Source organism: Geospiza fortis, unplaced genomic scaffold, assembly GCF_000277835.1.
Source record: "Geospiza fortis unplaced genomic scaffold, GeoFor_1.0 scaffold11, whole genome shotgun sequence".
NCBI classification, from domain to species: Eukaryota; Metazoa; Chordata; class Aves; order Passeriformes; family Thraupidae; genus Geospiza; species Geospiza fortis.
The window spans coordinates 15,673,541-15,694,591 of NW_005054304.1; the positions used below are offsets into that span (position 1 = coordinate 15,673,541).

Below are 21,051 nucleotides of genomic sequence, written 5' to 3' on the forward strand. Positions count from 1 at the left end.
AGTAAAATGAAGGTAGGACTTGATATTTATTCTCAGTCTGCTGCATGTTACACTGGTGTTGAAATGCTATGAGTATTTTTTTTATAGGGTGAACATCCAGCAAGGCCATGCCACCCCTTCATGGATGACAGGCCACATCCAGATGGTGAGTTACCCCAGCAAAAGTGGGCAGTCCCTGAGCACTGCTGCCTCACTGAAACCTCTCCTGTAATGGGGCTCCTGGCAGATCAAACTTGCTGATAACTGCAGTCACTGCAGATCTCTCTGCATTGTTTCCCTTTCTCCTGGATGTCACTGTGTTAAAAGAATTTATTTTTCAATGAGTTATTGGTTCAAGTTTAATAGAATACACGTTGCCAGCTGGAAGAGTGGAGTGGTGTTATTGCTGATGGGTTGGCTACTGAAGCTTACTGAAACTTGGCCCTAGCTTACCAATGAAATGAAACTAATATTTTATAAGTGAAACTAATATTTTAGCTGTTTTAGCTAATCTTTTAGAGCACCTACAACAGGGATCTTGCCCCAGTTAGGCTCTCAGGCTCGTGTGATTTACTTGATTAACAGGCAGTTACTGATGTTCCCTGTTAGTGAAGGACATGGGTTAGCAAGAATTCAGGACTTCCTTTGTGTTGGAATGTCTGTTTAGAAACGAGTCTGAAGCTCAGTGGCACACCTTGAGGAAAGGTATGGAAATCCTGCAGCAGCAAACAGACTGAACACTGAATATGAGAGGGGTGGGGAACAGATGCCATTCTTTTTGCAGAAATATAATGATTTTACTTGTAGCTTGAACAAATTAACTATGCTGAGATGAAGAAATTCCCTTTGGAGAGAAAAAAAGGAATCCATCCCTTCATTTCTCCTCTGGGTTTTGGCTGACTGCCTCAAAGTATGGGTGGGTGGGAATTCTGTGTGTATAAACAAAACCCGAATGAACAAAAGCCCTCTTTTCAACTTGTTGCTTAGCCATTGTGGAATTTAATACCATAGAAATTGCATTTTTATGGATGACACACAGTTTCTCAGGAAGATTTTGTAGACTGGCAAGAGTTGATCTGGGTTTTGGTGGGATGTATTTTGTTTGGTTTCGGTTTTTGATGTTCTTCATTATAATATTAAGAGTCAGAGGAGACCAGAGTGATGAACCAAGAATATGTGTGGTGCAGCAGAAGTAGTTCTTCATTAAAGTGACAACTGCAAGTCTTCCCTATTGCTGTCTTGCATCCTTTCGAGGCTGTGCTTTCTGTAGTAGAGCTGAAAATACTCTTGCCTTTTGTAAAACAGGGCTGCCTAAAGCTGTAATGCTGGTGCTGCCCTACTTGGGATGCCCAGAGCAGGGCTTGGATGAAGCAGCAGAAGCAGAGAACAGGAGTTGCTTTGTTATGGGTAATCCTAAATTCTCCTGGGCTGGAAACTGTGGAGTGTCACATTAGAGATGCAAATACACATGCACACAGAGTGAACTTCTATTTCCTGAGGGGAGCTACTCTCAGGCTTCTGCATTGTGTGTTTGGCAGTGTTGCTGGATTGTTACACTCTATTTTTCCCCAGGAAAAAACATACTGTTTCCTTGATGTAACTGTGCTTTATTTTTGCAAATTTCCAGTTTTGTAGTTTGTTACCATTGACCACAACTCTCTGCATTGTCCAGGTGCCCTCTCACTGGAGCACAGGAGCCACTGGGCCACAGCCTCTCCCTTGGCAGCACAGAGAGCATCCAGATCCTGCCTGGAGGTTTTGGCAGCACAGAGAGCATCCAGATCCTGCCTGGAGGTTTGGGAGGACTGACCCCCTCCCAGAAAAGGTCCCTTCATCTCCTCTGCTATAGAAACAAAACCCAAATGAACAAATGGCAGAAAAGACAGCAGGTACCAACATGAAGAACCTTTTCATTTTTTGTATTTACTTCTCCATCTATATGTTGTCAACTCAGGAATGCTTGCCAGCGGATACACTGACTAGCTAGGTTTGTAAGATATAAATGTTATATATTTTATATAGAATAAAAATATTATTGAGGGGAGAGAGAAGGCCCTCTTAAGGGGGAAAAAACAGCTTATATTCATTTAGATTTCCAAATAATTCTCCCCACTCCCATTTTCCATGTAGCCAGGTAAGTCTTAAAACATCCCAGCTTCTCCCCTATAAAGCCTGACAGCCTCATGGCCCTCAGTTCACAGACACTGACTATATTTCCAGCTCTGGAATACATTGCACATTTCAGGGCTTTTTTTTGTGTATGGTACACAAAGCTATGTTGCCACACTAATACACCAGTCACTGAATATTTATGACTTCATAGCAATACATCTGCAGTATTTGTTGGGAGTGTTTCTAACAGAAATGCAGGTTTTCCCCAGAGAACTAATAATTTACTGAAAATGATTAATCAACCCATTTAAAATAGAAAAGAGATTTTTAATTAGTCTAAATCTACATGCTTTCAAGATTCTGGCATCATTTTAAAATTTAAACATTGGCTTTTTGGATTATTTTTATTCCTAATAGTTCACTTGGCACAATAATGTATTGGGATTGGAAAAGTAATAGGAGCTTTGAGGGCTTGAACTTCAAATCCACTCCCCTCTTCCAAATTTGGGTGTCACTTTAACATGTAGTTCAGGAGGAAAACGTATTTATATTAAGGAGATTTTTTTTCTTGTTTTTGTGCATGAAATAGGGCAAGTCATCTTACACACTCTTGTATCATCATATGCTCACATAAATTTTGTAGAATAATACTATGGGAAGGCAGACCATTATACCCATTAACCATACATATTTCTTTACTGTTGTTGTGTTAATGCAGCAGAAAATACTGGTTTTGTTCTGGATATAATTTACCTTGGTCAACGTACTAAACAAAACACAATTTCCTTGTAAACCAAATTCTTGGAATCACTTTAATGCGTTAGCAGGTAATTAGTACTGGTTTACAAAGTTTGGCTTAAGAAATTAGCTTTAATGTGACTGCAATTATTTAAACTGATGATGAAATACCCTTATTCCTAGTAAAAACAAATTTTTATACAGAGTTAATATAAAAATGCTTCAACAAAAAGCAAAAGCTAAATTTTATTTACTTTCACTTAATAATCGCTATAGCCTTTTACAATCTTCCTCTTTTGTGCATAAAATCTACTTTTAAACAACTTATCAAGCACAATGGAAAAACTGAAATGACTTCAAAAATTATTAACCAAAGCACGCAATACATCCTTATATAAATTGTCAGCTGTCATCTTGGGGAAAAAAAAAAGCAAAGAAAAAGGCGTAAAATCGGTGATGACTTTACAAGAAACCTTATTAATTTGCTTTAGTGATACTGGTCTTCCAGAGCTGGCCCTGGCAAGAGGATCCAAGGAAGTACAGCAGTGATCCCATGGCAGTGTCACAGCAGGATGGGCTGGAGCCTGAGGCTGTCAGGGCACAGCTGGAACATGTGTGGGATGCCAAGCAGAGGAAACTGGTGTGTAGCTGGCTGGCGAGTCACACTGCAGGTAATGATGAAAAATGCCTGTTATTCCATAGGTCAGGTTTGTTTAGAACAAGATCAAAGTGTATTTGTTGAAATGAGTGTGGAGAATCAAAACCATCCTGTTCCTTCAGGTCCCCCAGCTGAATATCAATTCCCTTATCTTCCTCCTACCTTGTGTAAAGAAAAAGTGATTCTTAGCTAAGTTAGCTAAGAACTTTGCACTGGAGTTGAAAACTCAACTGTCTGGAGAGTAAAAACAGGAGCAATAGAAAGGTAGGTCTTGAGTGTGTATCTGCTATTTTTTGTAACAGTCAAACACTCAAAAATCTCCCTGAAATTAGTCTTTAAAAAAAGAATTGGTTTCTTTGAACCAATCTGAAGACAGAAAACAGCAAGAAGACTATGGAGAGTCTATAGTTTGCAGAGGAGGAGAACCTTGCAGTTTGATGTGGATAATTCACAAACAGAATATATTGAATGTTCTGGATAAATTGTATTTGCAAGGTCTCCCACATCTACTTTATCATTATTTTCTTAAAGTGACAGAAATCACCTATTCTCATCCCAGAGGTAATTCCCCCTCTCCCCTTGCATGATTCATCTCACTTTAGCAATCTGGAATTTATAAGCATCTCTGATATTATCCAGTTTTTTTGTAATAGTTTTCTCCAGCCTCAGAGCCTGTAAAATCCAAACCCTTTTTACTCATTAAGTGTAGGTGACTTCATCTCCACTCAAGGAAACAGCTCCTTTAGGAATGCCCATGTAGGAGTTAAGCTGCCTCCTGAAGAAGGAGCAATAGTTTTTCATTTTCAGCTCAGATCATAAGATTTTTTAGTTGCTGTTGGTTTTTTTTTGTTGTTGTTGTTCGGATGAGAACTTCTGAAGAGGGGGGATGTGAAGAAGTGATTCAGAGGATAAGCAGCAGCAGAGGAGGTACCCATTGCTCTATGGTGTGGACACTGCACTCCAGTGAGCAGTTGGCTCCAGAAATGAGACATGGACACACAGTTCTTGCAAGAAGCAACTTCCCTCTCCTTCACATGAGAGTAGGGTGGTAGAAGAGACCCCACTGAAGAGAATCCATGTTCCAGTTCAAACAAATAACAACAGTACCACACTGCACTCCTCTCACTTGGGAAAGTTGGAGAGGCAAACTGAATCACAGTAACTTAGCTAACAAAGCCTTTAAAATTACAGTTGTCTTCAGGAATAAATTGCATCAGTTTGCTACTGTGAACTAATATTACTTCATAATATTAATAATATTACATAATAATAACAACAAAAATATTAATGCTATAACAATATCCTAATATAATAGTAATATAATGAGTATAAATGGAAGCACACACGTAGCAGATGGTAATAATTAAACCCCTCAACTATTATAGAGGTCATTAGATGCCCCAAACCCAAGGAACTCATTAGCACAACCATTGGAAAATTCTGCTGTTTATGGAGACAGGGAACCTCTAAGCTTCCCAGCAGTGAAAAGACTATTGGTCTTGTGTTTAGTCTGAACACGTTGTATCTATGGTTTTCAACTTTATTCAGTATGTTTGATAGTGCTTGTGAAATCAGGATGTAGGACTGGTCTCTGATACAGCTTTTAGGTGCATACCCTGCCTTAGTGGCAATAACTGTCAGGAACTCTCTTCAGCTGCACCCACAGCTGAGCTCAGTGCCTCACTGCTTGCTAATCTGCCCTGCACTAAACAAGAGTAGGTTGATAGTTGATAAAAAAGAAGCTCTAGTACAAACCAGACTGTGTGATGACAATAGTTTATCTTGTGAAATCAGAGCCTCTGTCTGAGATGTACTTCCACCCTCTTCTTACACAAATGCACTCTGATGGAAAGTACCTTGACAGGTGTTTGTTTCCATGACAAAAAACATTTGTGTGTGTGTACACCCATATACCTGCTCTTACCTGGGGTAATTAGGCATCTGTTCCAGGTCTGTGAGCCTCCTAGTTGTAGACTAAAAAGAAAAAGATGCAATCAATAATCATTGAAATCAATAAGTTAGTGCAAAATATTTTCTGAAGTTGAATAATTCAGAAAACACATTCCTACACTTTTTGTGCTTTACTGCAAACATGAAGACAGCACATGTCCCTGGGAGCAGGGGAGCAAGAGACACTCACAGAAATAAGCAGTTGTTGTGTGGGAGAATGACATGAGGTGGATTTTGTACAAATCTTACTCCCAACAGCAAGGGTGGTCTCTCTTGGTGACAACTAGGAGAGGTGAGAGCTGCATGGATATTCATTGTCTTGGTGAACTCCTGTCAGCAGTAGGACTGTGAGCTTGCCTCATGAAGACCTGACTTGGTGACAAATAGGCAGGAAACTGATTTTTGTTATTTTCTAGATTTAAACTTTGAGCATCATGTGAAGCTCAAGAAATTGGAAATAAGCCAGGCTAAAGATATTCCTTCACAAGTCCAATGGACAGTGTTGTAAACTACAAACAAGTAAGTGTTTTCAAGACTACAAGTCCTGACTGAAATACTGTTAAAGCCATGGAGGAAAAAAGCACCTTTTCTATGACTTTCTCACTGTCCAAACATACAAAGGCTTATATGTGCTTTCAGGATCCCATGTTATTTCAACTTTGCTAAGTTGACTAAAGTTTTAGTGCCTGTGAATCCAAATGCCAAAATTAGGGTCTGTCTTTGTTCATCTTCCTGTTGACCCAGCAGAGAAAACAGAAATTGGTAACTGTTCTCAAAAATAAGGGGTGTTTTTTAGTTTTCAGGGAACTCTACTTAGACACAACCTGCAAGCTGGAGAGGCATCAACTGATGAATAAGCAATCTGTTAGCAACTTGGACTAAAAACAAGGCACTGATGAGGGCTGGGGAATGAAGCCAGACATTTTGGATAGCAAATGTAATCAATAACCTGCCAGTTTGTAGAATGTGCATAGTGCTCTTCTGGGTGTTTTTTGGATCAAGATGGGAAAGAGATTTGGTCTTTGGCAGCAAGCTGGGCACCTACAAATTTGGAAATCAAAATGTGGCAGAAGAAATTCTGTGGGGGATGCCTTTACTGCAGTGGATTACCTGGCTACTCACAGGACCTTGCAGGAGCTGGTCAGTATTAAAATGTCTACAGCAACAGCTAGTAAAGTTGCCCTTCTTGATAGGAAGGCCATGTTCAGTGTCAGTACCTACTGATTTTAACAGCTCAGAAATAAATGCTTGCAGTTGAGTAGCCTGTGGAAAAAACTTTGACCTCTCCACAGCAGGCCACTTACCTTGCCAGTCTTGCCAGGGAGGCCAAGACTGAACAGATGAAACAAAGACTGAATTGCTCATTTGTCCCATGGGTATATTTGTCATTAGAAGACTACTAAAACATCTAACTTTTTTTCCAAGACCTACCTTCAATCATTATAGAAGCTGCTGGCATTAAAAAATAACAGTTGTAGCAACACCACCACCAGTAATAATAAATCAAGCTTAACATTTGCTTAATGCAGTATTTGTCTCCTGAAGTCCAGCTGAGTTATAGATTGTCCTTTGTGGCCTCTGTCTTGCTCATTACCTAGCAATGAAGCAGGGACACCTAACACTCAGTTCTTGCTGCTATGCCAAGCCTGGAGAACAGAGCATCAGTCATTCCCAGTTTTGGTGAGGAACCTGGCACTTCCTTCCCTAACAAACAAGTTCAAGGTTCTACAGAGATTAGCTGTGAGAGGATAGCTAACTACAAGTAACACAAAGCATTTCACGTAGTTTCTGCAAGCTTGTGCATATTTTTAGGGGCTAGATGACTAAATCTGTGGGATGTGACACACAAGGTGCCATAATGTAACTGCAATAGTAGGCAGATTTTGAAATTCCACGTTCAGAAATGGCTGAGATTCACATAGGTAATTCAAATGCCCAGTGATGTAGGTAGGCATCACACAGGTTTTGAAATATTCCCATTTCTACGAAGTAAGAATGTGGGATGCACATGAAAGCTGTGTTGGTTTTTTTAGAATTCATAGGAAACTTGTCTAGTAATCCTTGCCTAAATACTGTCTCAGCTGCTGCCATTTGTTGTATTGGTGGATATGCACAAACCCAACACTCTCCAGCCTTACCTAAGCCTAAGGAACCTTGCTCAAAGATCAAGTTTCCCATGGACAATAGGCTCCTTCTAGTTCAGTACTTCAGCGGTGCACCCTGAAAAATCTGAATGGAGATTTAAAAATCTTTTAAATCTCCACTCAGATTTAAAAGTAGAGCTTTTGTCCACAAATCTTCTATGTATTTCCCTGAGATTTTATTTAAGGTATTTGTTTTTGTTGGTTTTGGTCTGTGGGCTAACATCTTGGGAAAAAAAAGATACTATCAATGTCTACATGTCAGACCAGATATGTATTATACAGTATTGAGCTAAAGCATTGTCCCTGCCCTAGGCCTTATTTAGTTGTTCTGAAAACAGTGTTTGTAGACATTTCATTCCAAGAGTGGCAGAACCTTTTGCTTTGCAGCTGATTATTTTTTAGGGCATTATTCGGTCCTATACTAAACTGTTACAAAATGAGACATGAACTTTGAGATAGCATCAAATGTTATAATGGAAGACTGAAATGAGTGCCACTCTCATTAATAACTTCATTACAGTGGAAGCAAGATCAAACTTATCAAGAAACTAAAAATTATATTCCATACTAATTTCTAGGAGATATTTTCCTTTCTCATTAAAATAAAATCAAATTCCTTTTCTAACAGACTTCACATGTGATCTCTTTAAATCCTCAATCAAGACTTCAAAAACTGTCTATGAAAAAGACTATCCAAATCCTGATTTCAAACATGGAATCCAGAGAAGGAGGCCCATGATTTTAAAGGTACAGCAGGGAGAGTCTGTATCTACATGTAAAAACTAGCATTCTTAGAATAAATCTGAGGACAGCTGATATTCACACATGCCACTTTACTAAATGATATGTGAAACAAAATGTCTCTCAAATGAATGCTCTCTAGTCTGCTTTCCTTAGGAACATCAAAGGACAGGAGAAGGTGACTGTCATTTTTGTTTCAGAGAATTTATGTCTGGACGTAGATATCCTCCCTCTGCAATCCTTGTTTACTCTTGCCATTGATATGCCTTCAGTTCTAGAGGAAGTCCTTTTTTTTTTCAAGCATTGAAATATTTGATTTCTGTGTTTGGACACAGACCATAATGATTCTTCCCCCTGTATTTCTGCAGTGCAAAGCTGCTGATTTATATGCATCCCAGGCTCTATGACAGTGTAAGAGAGGGCAGTGAGGTCAGGAGCAGAAGGGAATATAGTGATCATTATCTGAGTTACTGGATAATTTCACAAAATTAACAATTCTGGTGGTGATACTACATTTCTGCTGGTATGATTCAACAATGAACTCTGGAGAAGCAGGACAGCCACAGAGGCAGGACTGATGCTGTGGCCTTAAAACGAAACCCTGCAGACAAATACTTCTCAAGAGTCACCCTCATCTTCTCATGAGCTGCAGTAATCCCAAGCCCTTAGGCTCTGAGCACCTTGTGAAGGCTTTTACTCAGGACACTGCCTCCCTACCAGCCACAGAGGATATTAAAGCTGAAATATCTGGACTGCAGAGCTGCTACTGGGCCACCAGAAATTTCCCTTAATTAATTACAGTACCTCACAAGTTCACATAAACACAATGCTGTCTAAGAGAATAATGAAAGCAGTACTTTTTCTCTTGCAGTAAGGAAATGATGCATTTAGGTCATAATTTTTAACAGAGATATACATATGGTACTAATTCCAATGTGAAAAAACCACAATTTTCCTTTCAGCATATGTACTGAAGTTTACAGAAATCAAAGGCCTAAAACCAATATCCTCTAATAGATTCTTTTTGCAACAGCAAGAGAAAACCACTTGCAGAAAAAGCAGATGCTTCATACTATTGTAGATGATATTCAATCACAAAGAGTCATAGAATATTCTGAGTTGGAAGGCACCCGCAATCATCATAGAGTCTGGCTCCTGGCCCTGCACAAGGCAACCCCAAAAATCCCTTTTTTATCCCAAAAGGGAAAAAAGCATCTTAAATCACCAGTGGTACTGTTTTAAATAATGACCACAATACTCACAAAAACTGCTGTAGCCGTAGAAAGTTCATCAAGAATTTGCAAATTGATGGCTGATTTACAAATAAGATATTGAAGTCATCAAGCAAATTGTTCTAAAGAAGCCATCTACCCAAATTCTGATGATGCAGTAAGAAATAGGCTACAGAAAAGCTGAGCCACAGAGACTTGGTAAATTTTCTGCCCCATTAACTCGCAGTGAGTTCATCTTTGGGATGAAATCTTCACACTGCTAAAGGCCTGATTATGCTAAAATAAATGTGATCAGATACAGAAAATGTTCATTACAAATTCAATGCCCAATCCAAAAGGGTTTGGATCAGACCTCTGCACTACACTTACAGTTCACGGCTTCAGAGTCCTTAAAGGCAGAAAAAGAACAACTTACCATTCAGGTTTTCATTTTCTTGTCTGTTTCTGATAGTGGTGTCTGTCAGGTGATGAACTTTTTCCTGTAAGTAAAAAAAGCAAGCAGAAAACCAGCAGCAGAAATCAGTATTGGAAGTTTACTGTAGAAACAGTAAGACTATAAAGAGCTGAATTCTGTAGCATTCGGAACACCAAGCATCTCTCTCCTGGAAAATAATTTTAAAGGACTAAAAAATGTTTATGATGCTAATTTTAGCATTTTTATCTAAGACTCTTGTGGAGTTATCCCCACCAGCAGTAACGTAAAATGATTCTGGCATTACATTACAGATTCTTGGGTGTTCTTTTCTGTTTGTTTGGGGTTGTTTTAGTTTTTTTTGGAAAAGCAATTTTTCCCCAAAAATCCAAGTGAAGGACAAAAAACTGCAGTGACAGCATGAAGTCAGTTCATCATGTTTATAGAGGACTAAGAAGAAAGGACTTTTCTACGGAGCAATACCAAAGAGAACTCACACATGCAATGCAGGGTAAAAACCACCACTACAAAGCAGCTTTTTTCCTGAAGCACTGAAAACAGGCCAAGTAAATCTGGATATGGATATCTTATATCTGAAATATGGATATCTTATAGTTCACCAAGGAAAAGAAAGACTTATAACTTGGTGCTGCTATCATGGTAGAGGTTAGATATGATCTTCCTCCACCAGAAATGCCCCTGACTGAGAGCAGTACCAGCAATTCATCTGCATGCTTGGCTGCAGATGGATTAGGAAGGTGGCATCCTAGTGCTGTGCTGCTGGTGCCCAGATTGGGAAAGGGCCCTCAAACTGTTCCGGGCCCTTGCACTTTTGCTGTTAAGTGTTCCACTGTGATGACAAAGCTCAGATTTTCAAGTAGATGCAAACACAAAGAGCACTCTCCTTGCTGGCAGCATCTGATAGCTCTTTCACTCTGAAAAGCAGCAGACTAGCTTTGCTTTTCCTTTCTCTACTAAATGACATAAAGGACAACAAGAAATTATTTTTGTTAAGGCATGATCTCATATAAAACAAGGGCATAACCTCTTCCTCCATGTGTCTTTTTAGAAGTAATTAACAAATCTCCTCTCCATGACTTACAGCTTTGATGCAGTTCTTTCAGTGACTCAGTGTGTGGGCTTTTGTAAATCCTGTTTTTGTGCACCTCAATTTGCTCCATACATTGAATACAAAGGAGCTGCAGAGCATTGCCAACAATTGTGGATTTCACTAAGTATATTCAACTCTTTCAGACAGGCATAAAGCCTGGTGTAAGTTAATACACTGTAATTGCCAAAATAAATGTATGCTTGATATAGTCAGGTTTTTTTAGCTGACACTGCTTAGTAGCACATTTGGTTTGGTGACATAAGGTTTGTGGTTTCATGAAAGATGCACATCACCCAACAGTGTAAAACACAAGTCTTAGGAGAACAGCATATTTAACTCTGGACTTAAACCAAATTCAGAAAACCTCTCAACCAACAGTGGGAACAGGTATCTAGAAGATTCAGAACCATAACCAGCAAGCTTCTTGGGAGCTGATTTGCAGAGAAATCATGATTATTACTTTTCACCTCATATGCAGGAGCCAAAACACAAGAACTTGCTTTTAGAACACCTGAACAAGATTTCTATCAAGGAACAAATTTCAAACTCATACCTGTTGAGTGGATGGTAGTCTCTGCTTTTTGTTCTGCCACTGTTTAAATCTGTCAAGGGCTTCATCCACAGAAATTGCCCCATTTTTCACCTGTTTCTGCAAGTGGATGAGTTCTTCCTGCTCAGAAGGGATCTTGTGTACCACAGTGCTGTAAGTTACTGCCTCAGTGTGGCCTCTGTGTGCTTCTACAACAAAATGTACAAAGTGAGAAATGCAACAAATCAGTGAGGATTCTACCATTACTCTCTTGCAGCAGAGCAGCATCCCAAACATTTCTTTCATTACTACTGCCCTGGTCCATGGATTCTCCATTAGTCTTGGTTCATAAAATCATTTCCTTCTAGCACTACAGTTACAGTACTGACATTTTAAAGGAAATGGTTGCGATAGAAAATATCCACAGCACCTTTTTATCCTTTCTTCTTCAACATCACACATTACATATCGCAAAAGTTGTGGATAAAATTTGGTCAGGAAGCATCATGAACTTTTAAAAGATTGCCTTCCTCCAAGGAAGGAAATACATTATTAAATAGATTGCAGCACCAAGAAAACACTGCAGCCCAGTGTTCCTGGAGATTATGGTACATACACAGCTGAAGGGAGATGGGCATTATCAGATTCACAGCTTGCTCCAGGGAGGTGTAGCACTGCTTCTCCCCAGGAGATACTGGAATGGCTGATGCAGAACACATGAGCAGCCATGGAACAGGGGCTCTGAGCCCTCTGTGAGGCTGTTGCACCCATTTCACTGCATGGGGAGTGTGGCCAGGATAAAAGTTTAATCCATCAATATGATTTGGGTCAGTTTTTCTGTTCCATCATGCACCGCTATCTTCATTTCAAGCAAGGAAGGATTGTTCAAAGGGGTACCATTAATGTAATCTATAGCAGCAACATTGTAATGTGCTACAACTCAAATAACAACTGGACTGCCACAAGTAATCAACTTTACATGCATCTTGGGGTACCCAGAAGAGAACTGTTGCTCTCCCCACTTCTGTCTTTCCATGGCTGGAATTACTGCACAGCTGAGCCCTCCTGTCCTTCCTTGCCTTGGCTTTAATCACAATCATGAAGGGAAACAGAAAAGTGTAAAGTAATTCTGACTCTACAAATCTTTCCTACAAGACTATAACTTTTAGTCTTCTTTCTTTAATCTGATCTCTTAATGCTGCAATACCATTAAGGATATAAATCGTAGGTGGCAAAACAGATGCTAAATCACCCAAAATCAAGTCACAGCAAAACTCTGCTAGCTCCACTGAAAAATATCACGGCAGTTAAAGAGCTAAATTAAATTCTGTACCAGGGTTCCTGGCCTCGCAGTATGTCCTGCTGTTGTCACTGGTCACTCGACAGGCCTTTTGCTGGAACACTGCAACAAAATTAGGAATATAAGGAATGGCAATAAAATGGCAATAGAAACCATCACATTCTCAATGAAGGAAGGAGACTCATAAAAACAGGCTGGAATACATTTTTTTGTTCTAGTCAAAGAGTATTTTTCAACCCACTTGTCAGTCTAATGCTAATTACTCAAAAAATTGTTCTGTTGCACAGAATGGCAGGATTACTGATGTTACAGAAACCATTACAAGACACTTTGAAGAAAATTAAAAGGATTTATCACACTAGCATATTATGTGTCTAGAAGAAACAGCAGAATCTCAGAGTTCTGCAGATGGTATAGACACTTTAGCCTGTTCCTTATTTTATGAGGAAAACTCAGGCAGAATAAACACAATAGTACCAGGTGAGAATAGTGACACTGCTGAAAAAAGGATGTGTGTATGTTTGTGTGTACTTTTTCAAGCACTAGAAACAGCAAAGCACAGCCCCTCTGTTAGAGCAGCCCATCATTCCCACTCCTATGAAGTGCCCAGAGTGGATACACCCTGCAATGCAGCGCTCAAACTTTTGCTGGCAGCATATGTAACACCCAGAAGGTGGGAATTGCTCAGTTTCTGACATAGCCTGTGTGGCAGTTGCTTTCTCTCAAGTCTCAGTTCTGATTTTCACTACACAAATTGACATTCTGGAACCTAGAATAATTCCAATTAAGTAATCCTCTGTCATCACTGCAATGCAGCAAATGTGCCAGTTCAATGGAGCAAATATTTTCCTGGGGACCAAGGCCCAGCCCAAGGGAGCTCTGCTGAAGCAGCAGAGCAGGCACGCTCTCACTTATGCCCCTAGCTCAGCCAAACACTGATAGATTTCAACTTTTTAAATACTTCTCTGTAATTACCAAAGAATCCTACTAAGTATGTTTGCAGTGTTTTCTTTTCTACTTGAAATAATATTCTCCTTTAAAAGATGAAATAAAAGCAATGAGAGCACAGAGGTAATGCAGGCAGCCTGAATTTTACTGCATAAGGAGGAGAAGGGACGTACTCAACAATGTGCCTGATTGGAAAGCACTTTAATTGATAGGCTTTGAAATTTCTGCTGAGTTTTGCAGTGTTGGAGTAATCAGAAATGGAATTACTCTTCCAGTGAAAAGTAAAATTGTTAAAACCACTTTATGTGCTGCATCTTGCTGAAATGATTTTAGTTGGCAGCAAGTATTCAGTGTGGGTGAGGTCAGTGAAAACAAACGCCTGCTTCTGGAATGCCTGGAAAGGCAGGAACACTCCACTGTACTACTGCCATAAATTTAGGGAAAACTCTGGCAATTCACCCTTTCATTCCCACATTCCAATTACTTATGAACTACTTGAACACAGTAGGGAAATAAAAGATACAGGTAATCTTGCACAGTGATATATTCCATTATTTTTTTAATGGAAGATAAAGTAAATATTCCTTCAGTAAAGTGACATTAATATAGCAAATTTTGAAAGTGTCAGAATGTCACAGTCCTTCAAGTAAGGCTATATATATATTTTCTGGGCCTGTCTGGCACAGATAGTCTGATTAAAATGTTTCAGTACTTCTATCATACTTACTGTGCACCCTTCAATAACATCTGTATGATCAGAAGGAGAATCCTTTTGGACTTTTACTCATGTTATGACTGGCTAAAGTACCAGTTAAAATCTACTTATTAAATGTCCTGACCCTATACATGCCATTTAATTTTTGTCTACAACAAACTTCTGTTGCAGTTTCTCAGAATTAAAGGAGGCTGAGAGAGCTAATAAGTAATTCCACTTCATTCCTTCTCCTCTCTTCAGCTGCTACAGGATACAGATGAAGTTCTTTGCAAGCCCTAAATACATTTTTATGTCTCAGGCAGTAAGACCTCTCTTTAGGAATATAATGGAACCTCAATAGTCTTCCAGCAAAGCAAACTCAGAGAGAATGAAACTACTGCAATATTTTCTAATAGGACATGAAACCAGAAAACAACATTTAAAAAGTGGGACAAAATACAAATTTTGTGGCAAATATGCAAAGCTCTGGGAAAATCCCTAATCTAAGTCTTGGAAAGTGAGTGGGATCCAAGGAATTCTGAATTGCCTGTTTTATCTCAGACTAACTAAAGATGTTGTTTCAGGCTGTCTGCACATGCAGGTAAATAATGCTATGAGGCTGGAAATTTGGTTAATATCTTCATGGTTAGCAGTACAAAAGGGTTAGAAAAATTTGAAATCTAAGTCTTTTGTGTATAATTCTGAACTAAGAAGACCATCTTATAGTAACAAACTGCAAGAAACTGTGGTGAATATAAAGGGTCTAGAAAAAGAGACTGAAAGTTTTTACAGTAGCTGCAGGTTGACAAAAGGGACAGGAATTTGATTTTCAGAATTAATTGAATTTCTAACACAAAGCTGTAATATTAAGGAGTCACAGATGCACTATGACATTTAAAAATTGGTTAGTGACATAATTAGGAACACAGGAAATCAAAACAAGGGACGAGTTAGATCATGGGAGAGAAGAACTCATATCAGCTCAGAGGCAATGATCAACTAAGATATGGTTTCTAATTTATATTTTACTTTACTCATCTCAGCTATGAGGGATGTTGCCTGATTTGTTGAATTGGCAACATTACCTCTAAAAATGAAATGAGAGTTTCCACTATGCACTAGTGATTCAATCACAGCTAGACTGATGAACCTACCCTCTGAAAGAACATATGAGCTAATCACACCTAATACATACTTACTTGACACTTTCAGTAGCACAAACACAAAGGAGTGATTAAAACAATCTATCAATAAATATCACTATTTTGATTTCAGCTTGCTTAGGAAATTCAAGATGCATTTATTCATCAGCTTCATTGAGCTGATGTTCCAAACAAAATTATCTATTACTGTTTTCCTTAGGAAAGATTTAAAATTTAAATACAGGAAAACAAAATCTTTATATGAACACGTGGCTAAGTGATAATTCAAATTAATTAGTACACTAGGGTTTCACTTAGTAACACAACTCAGTTGCAAATTACAGTGGGTTTGCAAGCTGCCTCCTTGTTCTTTGTAGGTTTTTGCTTCATTCATTTTAGAATCATCATGTAATTAATTTGTGATTAATGGAAGAATGGAGAGGGAGGGGTGAATTATTGTTTAGGATATTTTGCAGGGAGAGACTTCTGCCTTTGTCCATTCAATTTTTTCCACATTACTTAAACATTTTAACATTTAAACTGTGTATGCATAGCACCTAGGCAAATAAAACCTCTAAGTTCTTTTTTCTGGTAGGGATTGGATTGTAAATTAGATGTAGCACAGCAAGAGATGACAAATACACAGAGAATACTAAGGAAGGAATATAGTAGAATGATGCTTATTATTCAGGAGAGGAGAACTCTGCAGATGTTCTTTCACATTTTTTAGATCTATTTTCGTTTTGTCTGTTTTGTTTGCTAACACACCGAACATCACTCAGCATGAGGACTCAAGAGAGGTCACCAATGCAATGCTAACCAGTAAGTTTTGTGAGAGATGATTAATGAAGACTCCCAAAATTTATACAAAATATTTCACATATTCAAAATGAAAACAAAAAATTCCAGTGGCTCATAACATGAAATCAACTAAGGAAATGGGACCTTGTAAACAGACTTTTTTCTTTTCACAAGTCAAGGCAGCTGAGCATGGATTAAAAGCATATCATCATGGCTCAAGAATCTGATCTAGGTAGGTCCAGGCATTGTGGAGAAGGGTTGGCTGTATGGTGCAAGGCAACAAAGGCTCAAGTCCCAGAAGCTGTCCTGTGAGGGCAGCATTGGTGTCTGGGTACATCTACACCATGAGGAGACAAAGGGAAAAAGACTGAGCAGCTTTAAGTGCATCAGTGCAGGAAAATGAGTAATCACATCTACACTGGTACAGGAATTCTGATCAGGCCTAAATGGGCAGCCTGACACTCAAGAGGTTTTTGAGAACACACAACAGGGATTTCATCAGAATAAAGACTAGGTGATGCCAAGTGCCCCTGCAGAAATACCAACCTGCCACATTGCTCCCTTACATTGCTGGGGCTTTTCAGTGACAGTGTCACATCCACTCACCCTAATTCCCCAGGCTATTGCCAGCCTCTACCTTCCACCATTGTTTAGTTGGCTGAGAATGAACCACTACATTTTCTCAGACCAAAAGCAAAATTATTTTAAAAGGAATTACAGTGTAATGATGATGTGAAAATCTGAATCCAAAAATAAACATATGCTCACCAGCAATTCCCTTCACAATTTGCAGTGAGATTCTGAGTCTGACAAATATGAGCTCAAATCTGTTAAAATCCCAGCAACTTTGGTCACAGAGGGACCTCAGGAGACTCTACAGAGATGACTCCCCTACACAGAAGCAAGATAATATAAATATTACCAGAACCCCCTCCTTACAGAGGAGGTAAAGAGTGAGTGAGTGAGTGAGTGAGTGAGTGAGTGAGTGAGTGAGTGAGTGAGTGAGTGAGTGAGTGAGTGAGTGAGAAGAAGAGGCACCAGCTAGTTTAAGGAACTGTTCAGAGGGTGGTGCCAATGTACTATGCACCCCAGTACCATACACAATGAAAACAGCCCTCACATCTCTGCTCTTGTCAGAATTTGAACTTAGTGCATCATGGAAGCTGGAAGGACTTTAGTGACATACTCAAGGAGTATTTGAGCCAGGGTGTAAAACCTGAATATACTTCTTTAGTCCCATTTTTCTTGAGTAGAGAAAAGCAAAAAGGGAAGGACTCTATGCATGTTTTTACTAGAAATATGGTATTTGGAACAGTTTGGTTTGCAGTCAGACAGCATCCCATAAATATTTTTTTCTCTCTGCACCTTATTCAGTACTTGTTTCAATCTACCAAAGTTCAGATAGCAAAAAATCTGACTGAATGAAGACAGTGGGTGAAGCTGGTATATCACTCCCAACCAGGACTGTAAAAACAGTCTAAGTGTCAGCCAAAGAGTACTTCCTAGTATTTCATTCATGGAAAAACACCCTTAAGTTAGGAATACATAATGAAATTCGTCTGCAGTGCAGTACTTTATACTCATTGTAGGAGAGTACTACAAAATCCCTCAGTGGGACGTAAATGTTTTGCAATTTGCATGGCCTCTGAGGCTTCACTTTGGAAACCCCTGCTTTAGAGCATTTAAACAATTGGCTTAATAAGAATTACTGACTCAGGGTGTGATCACTGTATTTCCCAGTAATCAGCCTGATAAGTTTCCAAGACACTAACAGTTCTGTTCTGGATTTTATTTATTCACTTAGTGGGTTTATGCTGTCTATTCTGTAGGTGAGATATTCTGCTTCCCTAAAAATATCCACTGGATGCTACTTCTTCTGCATACCCTGTGATTTTGATGAGCAATGAGAATGTTTTTCTCCACTGGAACAGTAACTGGAAAATATATTTTTCACTTCTAATTTTTAAACCTACGGTGAGGTCCCACAGACAGCTATCTTTGAATAACAAAATGTTTTCAGTGCACAGAAGAGAAAATAGATTCCTTCAGGGATTTGTGAGAGGTTTGCAAAGAAATAAAGGCTATAGCATAGGAAATTTATGCTGTTGTAGGGAAGGTATGCTTGCTGCAGAGAAACTCTTTCATACTAGTGGTCTATGATGAGAGGTAAATGATTAAACCAGGACAGTAATGTAATCCTTAACCCTGAGGGAGTCCTGGTAGGCCAGGCTTCAGAAATGGCAGGGGCATTGCAGAAACTCATGCATCTGTCCTACAACTACACAGAGGACTTTGGTTTCCAGCTCAATCAAACTTGGTATCAATAGGGAACATTAAAAATTGCACTCTAAACTGAAAACACAACACCTTCAGATGTTTACTTAACAGTTGTTTTGGCAGTAGACAATTGAACAAAACACTGAAATAACCTTCAGAGGAATACTAAGCACCTAAGGAATGGTAAGGGAGCACAGTAAGAGTGCACACCATCTGGACAATGAGCTACTTGGCACCAATTTGCAGCTCCACTGGTTGATGAGCCTTTTACACACAAGATAAAATTCTTGCAGTGGACTAAATTAAAGAACAAATCTACTCTCTGTTAATAATGCAGTCTGTTTACCAGTGTTCAATACAGCAGTTTGAATGTTCATTAAAATTTGAAAGTATAATAAATGAAACTGAGTAAAAGCGATTAGAACATTTATGGTTTAAATCTTTCAACTCCCCCATGTTTCCCAAAATTTATATGTCAGCAAATTCAAGGCAGATGCTCAAACTGTAAATTGTGGTAGTTCAGTTGTGACAACTTGCATCACAGACTGTTTATTGCCTAGGTTTTGAAGTGTAGATCTTGCTCTGAAAGTGACTCTTGTCAAGTCCCATGTTTGCTTTCTACTAATCAACAGTTTCCCTATCCTGCTCTGCAGAACACCAAGTGCGATAATCTACGGGGAGCAGGCTTTCTGCCCAGTGTAAACTTGATATTCCATGTATTTGAAAGCTGCTAATTACAAAGAAAGATATTTGCTTGCTTTCTTCTTTGCTGCTATTCTCATGGAAGCATCACCACTTTTGTTTAAAGGAGACATCAGTCTTTTGTGATGTCATGGCCTTCATTCAATGTGTGGTGAAAGCACTCACGGAAATTTAGCCATTTAATTTCTCCAGATGGATATAAAAATAAATTTAAGAGTCACCTGCATGCAATCAAGGAGGCAAAGGGCATTTCTGCTATGCAATGCTTACTTCCCTCCACCAAATAAATGAGCCCATCTATGGGTACATAAAGTACAAGAAAAAAATGCTCCTCTTGCATATCTGCATGGCACAATCAGCCTCTGCCATCCTTGGGGCATGAAACTTTTCATGAACTCCCAAAGTACACGGGGATCCATCTGTGAGCAAATGTGTAGCCTTAACACAGCCCCTCTCTGTGCATCATACTCCATTCTGCTTTTCCACAGGACCTGTCTTACTGAATGCCAGAAGGGAACAGCTCTGAAGACCAACCAGAACTGTGCAGTGAAGACAATCTGTTTCTTACAGGGATATTAAATAATTTGTTTTAGAAATTAAAAGGTATTTAGCATATAGAAAGTGAATATAGAGGAGGGAAGGATGGCTCAGTTAAGCAAGTAGAAGTTGCTCTGCAGGACAGTTCTTCTCTTTCCAACAAAGCCCTGGCCAAAGCTCAGACAAGTCATTTAAGGCAGCAATCCAGCTTGCACTGCCTGATATCAGAGTACTGACCAGACACAGTGAGGATTTAATTTGAAGTTCTGAGAACTCTTAGTGGCCACTGAAATCAATGGTGTCTCTGCTTTAAATGAGTAAAGTGTTATGTAATTTTGTTCACCTCAAGAATCTTAGTTACTTCATACTGGGCATCCCAAAACTCAGTGGATGCAGAATCAAAGGGTTTGTAACAGGAGGGTCTGAAATAACACATGGGGCCTAGGAGCAGGCATGAATTATATTTTAAACAAAATGAAAATGAAAAACAATGAAGATTTTTTATGCTCACCCATTTTAAGCACTAGATGAAATGAAAGAAAATATCTGAGATAAATAGCTGCATATAGCGACCTACTTATTACTGTATTGAAATGTTCCTGGCAGGGAGAAAGGGGAAAACTACCTCAATTCTAACTTTTTGATTATTTGACTTTGCAATATCTGCAATATATTTATATAATAGATGAAAACAGATGCCAAAACCACCATCAATTTATTTGCTGGATAAAAAATGTGTATATGCATAACTAGAGTATTTTACACTGTTAAAATTATATAGGAAGGACTGCAGAGACATGCAGGTTTTAATGATGGACTGGAATGAAGTTTCCCGGTTCATACAGATGAAACAATTTTTTTAATCAAATATAAGCAGTCCTAAAATAATAAATTGGAAACTGGAATGTTGCTGGACTAGAGAGAGAATTTTTTAACCAGTGTGGAGGAAAACATTGCCAATCCAAGTAGCAAGAAAAAAAATTTTCAGCTGAAGATACATCCCTTCTGTCTAGAATTTCACTAGCTATTTCAGGAATCCCTGGA

The 21,051-nt window shown here is 38.9% G+C and overlaps 1 protein-coding gene across 1 annotated transcript in view; it reads right to left on the reverse strand.

The window, feature by feature from the left end:
* Window positions 1-3,250: 3,250 nt before the first annotated feature.
* Window positions 3,251-21,051, reverse strand: part of BANK1 (B cell scaffold protein with ankyrin repeats 1) — a 132,571-nt gene continuing 114,770 nt past the window's right edge. The window contains 5 exon segments of the mRNA XM_031066471.1: window positions 3,251-3,494; window positions 5,412-5,461; window positions 9,970-10,033; window positions 11,631-11,815; window positions 12,940-13,008. Of these exon segments, the coding sequence (XP_030922331.1) occupies window positions 5,451-5,461; window positions 9,970-10,033; window positions 11,631-11,815; window positions 12,940-13,008 (329 nt within the window). The 3' untranslated portion in view covers window positions 3,251-3,494; window positions 5,412-5,450.